The following is a 12,852-nucleotide window of genomic DNA, read 5'->3' as shown; positions in this document are numbered from 1 at the left end:
TTTGACCGAGTTATGGGGGTGGTAAATTTTGATCCATGTCTATATACGAATCTTGGGGTAAGATTTGGACATGAATTTCGACCAAAAAATCGGTGTCGAGATTTGAATGCCACATTAATCTAGAGGAAAAACCATGAAGAAAAAGCCAAACTTCGTGAAAATCGGATGAGATTTGACCGAGTTATGGGGGTGGTAAATTTTGGCCCATGTCTATATACGAATCTTGGGGTAAGATTTGAACATGAATTTCGACCAAAAAAAAGCCAAACTTCGTGAAAATCGGATGAGATTTGACCGAGTTATGGGGGTGGTAAATTTTGACCCATGTCTATATACGAATCTTGGGGTAAGATTTGGACATGCATTTCGACTAAAAATCGATGTTCAGATTTGAATGCAAGATTAATGTAGAGGGAAAATCATGAAGAAAAAGCCAACTTCGTGGAAATCGGATGAGATTTGACCGAGTTATGGGGGTGGTAATTTTTGACCCATGTCTATATACGAAACTTGGGTAAGATTTGGACATGAATTTCGACCAAAAAATCGGTGTCGAGATTTGAATGCCACATTAATCTAGCGGGAAAACCATGAAGAAAAATCCAAACTTCGTGAAAATCGGATGAGATTTGACCGAGCTATGGGGGTGGTAAATTTTGGCCCATGTCTATATACGAATCTTGGGGTAAGATTTGAACATGAATTTCGACCAAAAAATCGGTGTCGAGATTTGAATGCCACATTAATCTAGAGGGAAAACCATGAAGAAAAAGCCAAACTTCATGAAAATCGGATGAGATTTGACCGAGTTATGGGGGTGGTAAATTTTGACCCATGTCTATATACGAATCTTGGGGTAAGATTTGGACATGCATTTCGACTAAAAAATCGGTGTTCAGATTTGAATGCAAGATTAATGTAGAGGGAAAATCATGAAGAAAAAGCCAAACTTCGTGGAAATCGGATGAGATTTAACCGAGTTATGGGGGTGGTAATTTTTGACCCATGTCTATATACGAAACTTGGGGTAAGATTTGGACATGAGTTTCGACTAAAAAATCGGTGTCGAGATTTGAATGCCACATTAATCTAGAGGGAAAACCATGAAGAAAAAGCCTAACTTCGTGAAAATCGGATGAGATTTGACCGAGTTATGGGGGTGGTAAATTTTGACCCATGTCTATATACGAATCTTGGGGTAAGATTTGGACATGAATTTCGACTAAAAAATCGGTGTCGAGATTTGAATGCCACATTAATCTAGAGGGAAAACCATGAAGAAAAAGCCAAGCTTCGTGAAAATCGGATGAGATTTGACCGAGCTATGGGGGTGGTAAATTTTGATCCATGTCTATATACGAATCTTGGGGTAAGATTTGGACATGAATTTCGACCAAAAAATCGGTGTTCAGATTTGAATGCCAGATTAATCTAGAGGGAAAACCATGAAGAAAAGGCCAAACTTCGTGGAAATCGGATGAGATTTGGCCGAGTTATGGGGGTTGTAATTTTTGACCCATGTCTATATACGAAACTTGGGGTAAGATTTGGACACGAGAAACACTTTTATGTAAGAATTTAAATATATATTTAGGAAATTCTACTCACCTGTAAATCCACACGCACGATTATTTTATCGTCGTCTATCAGTAGACGGGAGGCAAACTTTTTTATGAACACATCACTGAAAGAACAGAAAAGTAGAGATAATGTTTATTAGGTTAAAAACGCAGCTTGCTAAGCTATACTTAAATTAGTGAGAACCGCATAGAAGAGCAATATTTATTAATACGTTTCTTATTAATATTCAGCTCAGCTCAACATACATACATGTATGTAGTCAAATACATTTAAAAATACGTTTCTTGTTCATTTTTAACTCAGCTCGACATACACACATATTTGCTAATATACATCCGTGTACATACATTTAAATACATACAAACTAACATGCTTTTAAATTCAATAAGACATAGTTTTGTTAAAATTAATTACCAGTTTTCTGACCTCCACCATAGCCGCCTCCTTCTTCTTTGCTTAAGTTGCCGCCTCCTCCAAAATTGAAGCTTTAGTCACCTCCTATGTTTAAGCTGCCGTCTCCTCTAATGTGAAGTGAAGCCTATGCGACTTACTTGAATTCATGAGAATCGAGTAGTAGGGCATTAGGTAATTTAATCTGCAGAGCATATATACACGCATACATTCATACATTCATACATTTATACATTCATACATTCATACATTCATACATTCATACATTCATACATTCATACATTCATACATTCATACATTCATACATTCATACATTCATACATTCATACATTCATACATTCATACATTCATACATTCATACATTCATACATTCATACATTCATACATACATACACACATACATACATACATACATAAATAAATAAATACATGCATGCTGACATAAAGACATACATACACCCATACAGACATACGGACATACATACATACATACATACAAACAAACACATGCATACACATACAAACACACATACAGACATACTTACACCTACATAAAGACATAACTAGGTACATACATACATACATAAATACATACATACATACATACATACATACATACACACATACATACATACATAAATACATACATACATACATACATATACATACACACACACACATATACATACATAAATACATACATACATACATACATACATACATACATACATACATACATATACATAAACATACATACATACATATACATTCGTACATACATACATACATACATATACATACATACACGCATACATGCATACATACACGCATACATGCATACATGCATTATTGCATACATGCATACATGCATACATGGATACATGCATACATACATACATACATACATACATACACCTTATGTATACTCTTTGATATTCTGTACTCAATGCAAGACGTTCACATATCTAACAAACAGAGGAATGCACCTCTGAGCGCACAGCTCGCAGATTCTGATTCTTCAAGCTAATGGTTTGTGCTTTGGCATTTACACACATTTAAATGCATTATGTAAGACCTGCAAATTTAATAAAAAAAAAAAACTAACTTTGCTTGTGTATATACATATGTATGTATAGAAGAAACGACAGCTCAATGCTGGGTACACGGTATCTCTTAGTCATGCATTCCTAACTCTTCTTATATTATTATTAAATAATGCCGGCTGGATATACGAGACAATATTTATGTGTTATATATGTTATACATATACATTGTGCAAACGTAGCTAGTTAATTGACTAAAAAAATATCGTGCACTCCGAATTAAAAAAAAAAAAACTAATAATAATAAACAAATAATAGGTTAAGCAAACATGTTATTTGCCAATCAAATAAAAAATAAATAAAAAAAAATCTACTTGACATGTGACCATGACGGGACTCGAACCCGCAATCTCCGGATCCGAAGTCCGACGCCCTATCCATTAGGCTACACGGCCCACGTATGTCCGTCTGACAAGGGGATGTGATAAGCTTCTAAATGAATTGACTTAAACGAGTAGTAAACAAATTATGAATAACAAATTAATAAACCCACAACACGATCAAAAAGCATTATTGAATTAAGAAAAAAGTTAAAAAATGTACAAAATAAATTTTGAAAAGAAAAAAATAAATAAAACGAGTTAAAATATATATATGTATAAATTAATGTAATTCAAGTGTTTTAAAGTTTTGCTGGGAAAAATGGCTTGAAATAAAATTCATTTTATGTAAATACTTTCTAGCCAAATAATTTACGTGCACAATACATTATTTATACACATGAAAACATGATGTCAGTCATAGGTTGCTGTAAAGGAATTGTTTAGATGTTGTCTTCTTATATTTTAGATACAAGGTAAAAAATGAAAAGGAAATGAATAACAATATTTATATAATGCATACTCGCCATATACTCACGTGCTCAGTACCTGTGCGTGCAACTTAAAGCTGGGTGAATGTGTCGAGGTGGCAAGAACAGGGCTGGGCGGCATTAAGTGAGTGTGACAGGCTCATTGTCCGTTTGCAAAATTACGCACATATCCTGTAAATTTAAGAATGCCATCAACACACACACACACGCACGTACACACACATACACATACAAAAGGCAAAACAAATTGAGCGTTTGGCAGGCATATGCGCAACATATGCGGCAAGGCTAGTGGCAGGGCTGGTGGCAAGGCTGGTGGCAGGGCTGGTGATGTTTGGCCGTGTGGGTCCTTGGCATAGGGCTTGGGTGTCTGGCGACCACATTTACAGCTGCAACATAAAAATTGTTGCAGCTTTTTCCAGTGCGACGTGTTATCTCGGCTGTGCGTCATTTCACAGCAAAACGACACAACGGCAGCAGCGACGGTGGCGACGGCGGCAGCAGCGGTGGCAGCGGCAGCGAAGGCAAAACACAAAGCAAAATCTGACAATAAGTGTGAAAATGGTTGCGCGCCGCAGTCGGCGTCGCTGCCGTTTCATGCAAAACTAAAAGAAAAATGTTTAAATATTTCCTGCTTTTTATTGTGGTTACTGTTATGCCCCAACAGCGCGCGGGGGCATGCAAAATCAAATGGCAGCAGCAGCAGCGGCAGCTAAAAACTCAATGTTGAAAAAAAAAAAAAGAAAAAGAAGAAAATGTGGCAACACTTTCCGTGTGTTGCTTCGCCCGCTCAACGCGCTGTTTACTTTTGCCATTGTTGTTGCCGCTGCTGCTGCTGCTGCATCCACGCGCAAAAATATGAAAACTTTCGACAGGAAACAGGAACTGATAAGGCTATTTTTGCCAGGCAGCAGCCGCCTGTCGACGCTGCCCCTGCCACTCCCTTAGCTCGTGTCATTTGCGTTACTGTTGTTCCACTTTATGTTTCTGTTGTTGTTGTTGTTGTTGTTGTTGTTGTTGTTGTTGTTGCTGTTGCTGTTGTCGCTGCTCGCTTTGAGCGTTTTGACACCAGCGCCACCGCCGTTCACCAAAACTTATTGTGCAAGATTTATTTTAGCCTCCGCCTCCGCCTCCGCCTCTGTCGCCGCCTTCTCATCGACCTCCGCCTCCTTCTACTACCAAGTACAACAGCTCTTGGCCATGCCTGGTTTGGCAACCTGTTTCGCACTTGCACCTCTTCTAGTTGGGGATCGTTAAGTTATTGCCACGCCCGCCCACTCGCTGGCAACCCATTGTCAGACGGCCAACCTATAGCCTGGCGAAGTTTTAGTGATGTACTCGTGCTCAAACTGTAAAAGCTATATGCCAATGCAATTTATATAAGACTACAAAATATATAGTTTAAATATCTGTCATCAGCATGAATATTTAAGTTTAGAAGAGACAAATTAAATGGGTCAAAAAAAACCTTTGGTGTATGTATGTATTGTATAATATTATGTTTATATTATTCTAAACATATTATATAATTTATATATATTACTATCATATATTACTCAGCGCTGGCCAGAACAAGTTTTAATCTTCAATTCCTTTCCCGCCCATACGAAATTTAATTAAATTTCAATATTTAATTTTATTGGTTATATTTATTGTATTTATACTTTACTAGCCTGCATTATCAGGTCCAAGTTTTTTCTTCAATTACTTGTATGCCCATTACCCGCCCAAGAAGTATTCAATGGATTTTCATCCATTTCATTCCACTTTCCGTCAATTTTCCACATACGCGGGTGGAATATCCAAGCACAATTTGGGCTTTCTAGCTCCTATGGCGTTGATCATCAATCGTCAGTCAGTCAGTCTGTCAAGCAGGACAAACAGTTATATATATACAGAGATTATTTCAAATGGTACGCTTTATTGTCGTGTCACGACACGTGAACATTCCAATGTACCCCGAACAATGTTGTTTGCCCTCCGGCGCATTTTTGATGTCATGTTGTATCTTTGGGGCAACTTTTTCATGTTGCTTGGTGTCTGTTGTCACTCACTCGCATTCGACGGCAACAGCAACTGTTGCCAGTTGCACTTTTTTATGATATCTACGATACGAGCATGTGTCCGCAGCCGTGTCCCAATTTCAGTTGAGTTCGAGTTTGAACCTGGTTTCGAGATTCGGTTCTGTTTTCTTGTGACATTGCGGTTTACATTTCATCAATGTGCGCTCGCAATTTGCAAGTTTTATGAGCAGTCTTTGCTTTTTTTCTTGTTTGTTTTTTCGTATTTTGGGTATTTGTTTCTTGTTCTCTTCGTTTTTTGGGGCTTGTTCACGCTGGCTTTGTGGCTGTCGTTAGACTAACAACAATGGAGGCCATCATGATGCTGTGGCTGGCATTGCCTACTTAGGCAGCTTAGGGCCTTAGAGGGTGCTTTAAAGCCGCAACTGATTTAATTAAATAAGTCACCCACCCGATGGCTGCCAGGTAAGCCATACAAAAGCCATTCCATTAGCGCGACTCGACAGCCGACCGCACGCCCCCGATCGTTGGCAGAGACAAAAGAAATCTGCTTATTTAGTAAACACTTTAGCGCTGCCGTTGGGCCAATAAAGGCGACGTGGCATCGTCGCGCAACGAGTGCAACATAAAAATACGACCATGAATTAACGTTAAAACATTGCCAAAAAGGCAGCCGGGCTGCCGGGCTGCCGGACTGGCGTGCTGGAGTCATGTGCCACAGGCTCCTGTTGCCGCAAACAAACACATAAAAATGTTGTGGACGCACCGCATGGCGTGGTCTGGTCGGGTCGGGTCTGGACTGGTCTGGTCTGGACCAGGCCAAGCCGGGCCTGCTGTTGTGGTCCTGGCCATAGCTGGCGTGAAAAATCATTTAATTTACTACACAAACACAAAGAAACACTGCGCAAGGGCAGGACACGCGGCGCAGCGGCCTAACAATATGAAGTAAGTTTCATTTAATGGACTGCACGCGAGCTCAGTGCAAAGATGTTGGCAATGCAAAGCTAAGCCCAGTTTTGCGGTTGGCTAACACACACACGCACACACACACACACACACACTCGTATATATACATATGGGCACATACAGCTCCATTTGTGCGCCGTCAAAAGCGAAAGTGTTAAAGTGGTTGCATATGCAACTGACCCCGCAACATGCGGCCGATTTATATAACTCGCGCGCGTGCACTGAAAGAAACAGTTGCCAGAGTTGACAGAACTTATGCTTGGACATTACGCTTAACAATCAAAAAAGTTAATAATTAAAATTAATTTTTCAATAAATACTTAAAATTAAATTTATAAAATAAATAATCTGAGTTAATTCTGACCATAAATTGTTGTCTTTCACTAATTATTGTAATTTTAATTCTGTGCTTATGTCATTAATGATGAGGGAAAGAAGTAATAATTATAAAACAATAAACTCTCTTAATCATTGGTTAATAATGTAGAAAAATTATTAAAATTCTCAAGTATATATTATGCTTCCAAATATTGATAGGTCGTAGACATGACAGTAACAACGACCACGACTTACAACATTACAATATACAAATACAAATGATCAAAAGCTCGCACAGAAAAGAATTTTAAAGAAAATTTCTTTTACTTGTATTAAAAGTTTCTAAACTATATTTCCGTTAATAACTCTTGATTCGAAAAGCAAGAAAATAAAAACCCATCATATAAGTCAAAAGTTAATAATTAAAAAATATTGTTTTGCCTGTTCTCAACTCTCCAAAATCAAGTAAATGAGCTTTGAGAATCTGCGACACATTCTAGTTGCGAACTCTTGTTTATATTTTCTAGTTCTTAGCCAATTTTTCTCTCTCTGCATGGAGCTATACATGGCACATGGTCAGCAGCTGCTGCTGCTGGGGAATGGAACGCTTGGCTAATCCATTTGGTAACTGTTGCTGGCAGGGACAGTACGGAGACCAGAGAGTCCATAAAGGTTTTAGGGCAGGGGCTGTTGGAAAACAGCAATCACTTGCCTGGACAAACAATAACAGTGACACTTAAGCAGCCGTTTGTCCGTCTGGCTGTCTGTCCTACATGTTATAGCAGTATGAAATACTTATATCAATATTTGTGCAAGACATATCACAGCAGTTGGGCATACGATGCGTTCGGGCCGCAACGCACGCACGCCCAATACCTAACAAATCCCACGTAAATGCTGAACATAGACTCGCCGCGCCGGCTGAAGCGCTGGAATGCATGTTGACGGCTGTCAAGTGGAGAGTGTGAGTGTGTGTGTGTGTACGGCATACGACTTCCGTTTGTATGTTGGGCATGGCAATGGCCATAACCGTTTGCCGGCAGGCTGTGCAAATATTTTAACATTTCCGACATTTCGACGACACGTTGAAAGGATTTACAAAAAATAACACGTGGCAAGCAAGACATTTACGTCGGGTCTAGTGGCTAACAGGCCTATAAAAAGCGAAACAACAACGATATGCCGCCGATATGGGGCTGACCGATCGCCGCCAGTGCCCAGAGCACAGACACCCGACCCAATCCGTCGGGAACAAACAACAAACGTTGGCCAAATATTTGCACAAATGACAAAATGACTGTTCGATGGAACGGAACGTGCGGGCAGAGCAGTGCGTCGAATATCATGGATTCAATAAACACTTCAAACATAAACTTGACGATTTATTGCGATTCCATGTGTGTGCGTCTGTGTGTGTATGTGTGTGTGTGTGCGTGTTGTGCGCGTGTCTCATATTCGTATGACAGTTTGCTGTGTCTGGTGGGCAACGCGTCGTATACGCAATGAATTATTAATTCGTAGCCCGGGGCCTCCGTGTGCTCGCTCGCTCGCTCTGCACGCTACGCCAAAGCATTTAACTGCTGACAAATGATAAATTTATTATTTACCAGCAGCACACATAGAAAAAGTGATGCTGTGTGTGCGTGTGTACATGTGTGTGTGAATGAGTGAGCGAGACAACGGCCATTGCATTTGCTAGATTAAAATATGTTTTAATATTTGCTTTCTTTACACTTGAGCAGCACAACGCACGCACAAGCACATTCTCACACACTTTCACACATGCTCGCATAAACACACACACACACACACACACGTTCACGCGCACACACACACATCCGCACGTCTTATCCTTGTTGGCCAGCATGCGATAATCACACACCTTTTGATTAATTGCCAACACCGACGGAGCAGTTGACTTAAAGTGACGCGTCGCAACGTCCAAAACCAACCGAAGAACCACCCGAACGCACCAAACATCGGCAAACAGCTCAACTATATCTATATAGATATATATATGTTTGTATATATACATATCTAGATACCATATATTTGGCGAAGGTGAACGCAAACGTGACGGCTAAGTGCAAGTTCAACAACGCGTTGCAAGTTTTCTTATCGCCAAAGCGAAAGTAGCAAAAGTTGCCAAGTTTTCCTTCGCACCTTTTCGCGTTCCACACACACAAACACACACAAAGAGAGATAGAGAGAGAGCGAACGACTTAACCAGAGCTCACACAGACGTGTCCGAAACGGCATTTGGGCGCTTATCACGTCAAAGTATGCGCGAATCCTTAATTACGCGCCGCTCCTCAACTTCAGCCGCTTACTGCGCCGGCTGTGTGGAGGGGGCGGGTGATGGGGGCAGCATTCGGTTTGGATCGCCGCCACAAATTTGCATAGTTTGCAGTTTGACATCTGCTCTGTCAACGCGAGATTTTGCAGTTTGCCCACAAACAAAATCGGAAAGCAGTAAACATAACTATTTTGAAGAATTAAGTTTAGCTTAAAGCTTGTCGCACAATGTAGTTTGCTGCAAGCGATTAATAAATATTATTGAATAATCTCTCATTATTAATATTTATCATGATCAATCAATTAAACTGGTTCAACAACATCGTTCACCTAGCTACTGAGCGTAAAATTACCAGCGTATTTTTAGGTTGGGAATTATAACATGCCCCTAAAAGTATGCAAATCAAAATTATTGATGTTGTGTATGAATTTCAGTTAAAATTTTGGATTATAATGCTACAACGTAGATCCGGGTTCGAAACTCGGTCAAAGTTAGCCGAAATTGTAACCCCATGCGTTTAATTATAATTATAAATATAAATTGAATATTTTTTTTAGTAATATTATTAAGAAAAATAAAAATGGAAATTATATTTATGAGAGTGAATGTTTGTTCTATGAGGGCAGACAATGTAAAGTTAATAATTTTACATATTTAATTTTGTGTACTTTTAAATAAAACATAAACACATTGAAAAAGCAATTGTGCCGTATACAAACATGTTGCTTAAAAAAAAAACATAGCAATAACAAGCTAAAATCACTCAATGCCAACATAATTCAATATTGAAATCTTTACCTAAGTAGTATATGTACTTTAATATTGAAAAAGAATACAAATATAAAAAAATGAAACCAGATGCCCCGTGCCCTGTTCGACCCAGCGCAATGCCGTGTCGTAGCCGTTATCATAAAACGATTTCCCTCATTTATAAGTAAGTAGAAACAAAGCGTCGCCGTAGCCTTGGCATCGGCTCACCAGAACGTGCGGCATTTGGGTGGAAAAAAAGTAGAAGAAGCAGAAGACGAAGAGAAACTTAAATTATGGCAAATCAATTGCCAGGGCTCCAGTTCTCTAGCAAGTGGTAAAGAAAACATAACCAGACCCGGTGCCAAAGCCAGGGCCGTAGCTGGGGTAGACCGTGTGGAACCAGCTGCTGTGGACTGGAAGCCAGCGAAAGGACCTTTCGAAGTATCAACAAACATTTACTTTTGGCCCACGGAATGGGTTGTGCCCGTGTCTGCCTTTTGCTTTTCTTCTGTTTTTGTTTTCATTTTTTTCCCCTCGCTCTCGTTTTTTTTTTTTTTTTTTGCCATAAAGCACATTTTATTGAGTTGTCGAACTTAAGCACCAAACAGCCAAAAAAAAAAAAAAAACAAAAAAAATAAGAGAAAATGCCAAGCTGGGGCCACGGGCAGCTCAAAGTGTGGGGCAATGTGTTGCATAGACGGCTCAATAATGTGCCAGGCAGGGCGCCACTTTGGACATGTGCAACACAAACGGGGTCCAGGCAATTGGCAACATTTTGGCAACAACCCGCACAGACACACACGCACACACCCGCACATAAGGACTGATAAGTATTTGTATCGTCCCGTCCTGTGTGTGTGTGTGTGTTGAGGGTGGTGGTGGTGTGCGTGTGTACGTAATCGTTTACAGCTGCTCGAATGCGCAAATAATTTGAAACGAATGTGCTCCAATGTTCATACGCAAAAGCCACCGCCATTCCACCATTCGCCCATGCAATGCCATAAAGTAGGCGACCCACTTACCATGGGCCAAACACGTAACTCAACTCTCGTAACTTCAGCCTGCAGCACGTTAAGTTGGCTGTAGCTTGCTTTCAAGCTAAATTAAACTTAAAAAAAACGCACTTATATTAATAATGTAATCACAAATTTATTGAAACTAAATATATTTTTTATACCGATTTATTTTTTAAGTTAAATTTTCAATTTAATTTGAATACAAAAAAGATTTATTTTTGAATTTTCATACGCATTGAAATGTGTTCAATCCCAATTACAACTAACTGAACGCTGCATTTATTTAAAGCTTCGATATCAACAAATTTATCGTTATCAATAAAATATTTATTCCACTGCAGGCTAACATTGTTTTGTGCCACTGTGCGCAGAGTCTGGCCTTGTGGGAGTCTGTTTTTGTTCTCCAATTTTCGCACTCCTTGGCTGCGCGTCTGACTATGTGTGTGCGTGTGTTTGTGTGCGTGTGGGTGTGTGGCTCATTAGTACGAGTACTATTACAAGCACATTGCTTCGTCATAAATGGCTGACGCCATCCCAGAACACAAGCCCAAACGTCAGCTTGTCCTTTTGCCCGTCTAACATTACCGAAGGGCATCAACGTCCCTCCCCGGCCGTGTCGTGGGTATCGGGGGCATCTCAGTCGGGCCATTGTTTTATCATATTTAAAAATGAATTTACGTTTTTCTTGGCAGCCACGATGCCAACGCGTCCTCTCACTGTAAGCTATCAATAATTTACTTTTCTTTAATGCACAGCAGCCAATTACCGCAAGGAAAAAACCTGGTGGCGCACTACGGAATTCGGGACACTTCTGACACAGTACAATCACATGTGATGCGCCTTAAGCTCGGCTTCCTCATAAATATGACACTCTATTAATTGCGGTAAAAACAACTTTACATCAACTTCGGAGTGTGGGTCGCAATTAAAATGCTGCCAAAGAACTTTAAGTTCGCGACAAGCTTTACGAAGGGTAGCGGGTGCGATGCTGGCATGCGATATGGTTGCGATATGCCCGCCGCCCGCTGCCATTATTTTAATTGTGCCATTGGGTACGGTGGTCAACTTAAGGATAAAGATTTAACCAAGTCATAAAAGGAAAACAATAACGAAAGGAGAACACCCTCTACTTCTCGCATAGTGTGTATTTCAAATTCGTCCCGCATTGTGTGACATCCACTTGGGTTAAAAGACTCTTGATCTTATTAGGCATATTTATCTTTGATATAGACTGAATGCTCAGGCCATTAAGGAATTTTTACACTTGTCTGTCCGAATATATTCATGTCTAACTCAGATCATTTGGGACTTTTTCAAGAAAACTCAAATATATATATTTAATTGTATACTTTTAAATTTTCAAATATCCGTGAAAGTTTTTTATTTAGAAATAAAAAATACTAGGAAATCGACCGTATTTATAAATGTACTTACCGAAAACTTCACAACCACGATTTTTTACATCTATCCGTAGGTGCGAGGCCAAATCACTGAAAAGAACAAAAGATGCAGAGAACAGGTAAGAGCAAGAGCAGGATTAAGGAATAAATCGAGAGAGAGAGAGGGGGGGGGGGGGGGG

At 39.7% G+C, this 12,852-nt stretch overlaps 1 protein-coding gene and 1 non-coding gene across 2 annotated transcripts; one reads left to right on the top strand and one right to left on the bottom strand.

The window, feature by feature from the left end:
- Positions 1-3,417: 3,417 nt before the first annotated feature.
- Trnar-ucg lies at positions 3,418-3,490 on the bottom strand. The gene has a single exon. It is a non-coding gene; the product is annotated as a tRNA-Arg (tRNA).
- A 3,050-nt stretch (positions 3,491-6,540) lies between these two features.
- Positions 6,541-12,470, top strand: LOC115767075. Its single transcript, XM_030711215.1, has 2 exons — positions 6,541-6,872; positions 12,029-12,470. The coding sequence occupies exons 1-2, from the start codon at positions 6,679-6,681 to the stop codon at positions 12,150-12,152; spliced, it is 318 nt and encodes a 105-aa protein (XP_030567075.1). The 5' UTR covers positions 6,541-6,678; the 3' UTR covers positions 12,153-12,470.
- The last annotated feature ends 382 nt before the right edge of the window (positions 12,471-12,852 follow it).

The sequence above is a fragment of the Drosophila novamexicana genome, unplaced genomic scaffold (genome assembly GCF_003285875.2).
Source record: "Drosophila novamexicana strain 15010-1031.04,08,12 unplaced genomic scaffold, DnovRS2.1 tig00001302-arrow-arrow-pilon, whole genome shotgun sequence".
NCBI classification, from domain to species: Eukaryota; Metazoa; Arthropoda; class Insecta; order Diptera; family Drosophilidae; genus Drosophila; species Drosophila novamexicana.
This window is presented reverse-complemented; position numbering and strand designations above follow the sequence as displayed.

What these genes read in the sequence shown, in the direction of transcription:
- LOC115767075 (XM_030711215.1), top strand. Translation starts at nt 6,679, where the DNA reads ATGTTGTGGACGCACCGCATGGCGTGGTCTGGTCGGGTCGGGTCTGGA. An exon ending in CAGCGGCCTAACAATATGAA is followed by an intron (nt 6,873 to 12,028) that starts GTAAGTTTCATT and finishes TTTAATGCACAG; the next exon opens with CAGCCAATTACCGCAAGGAA.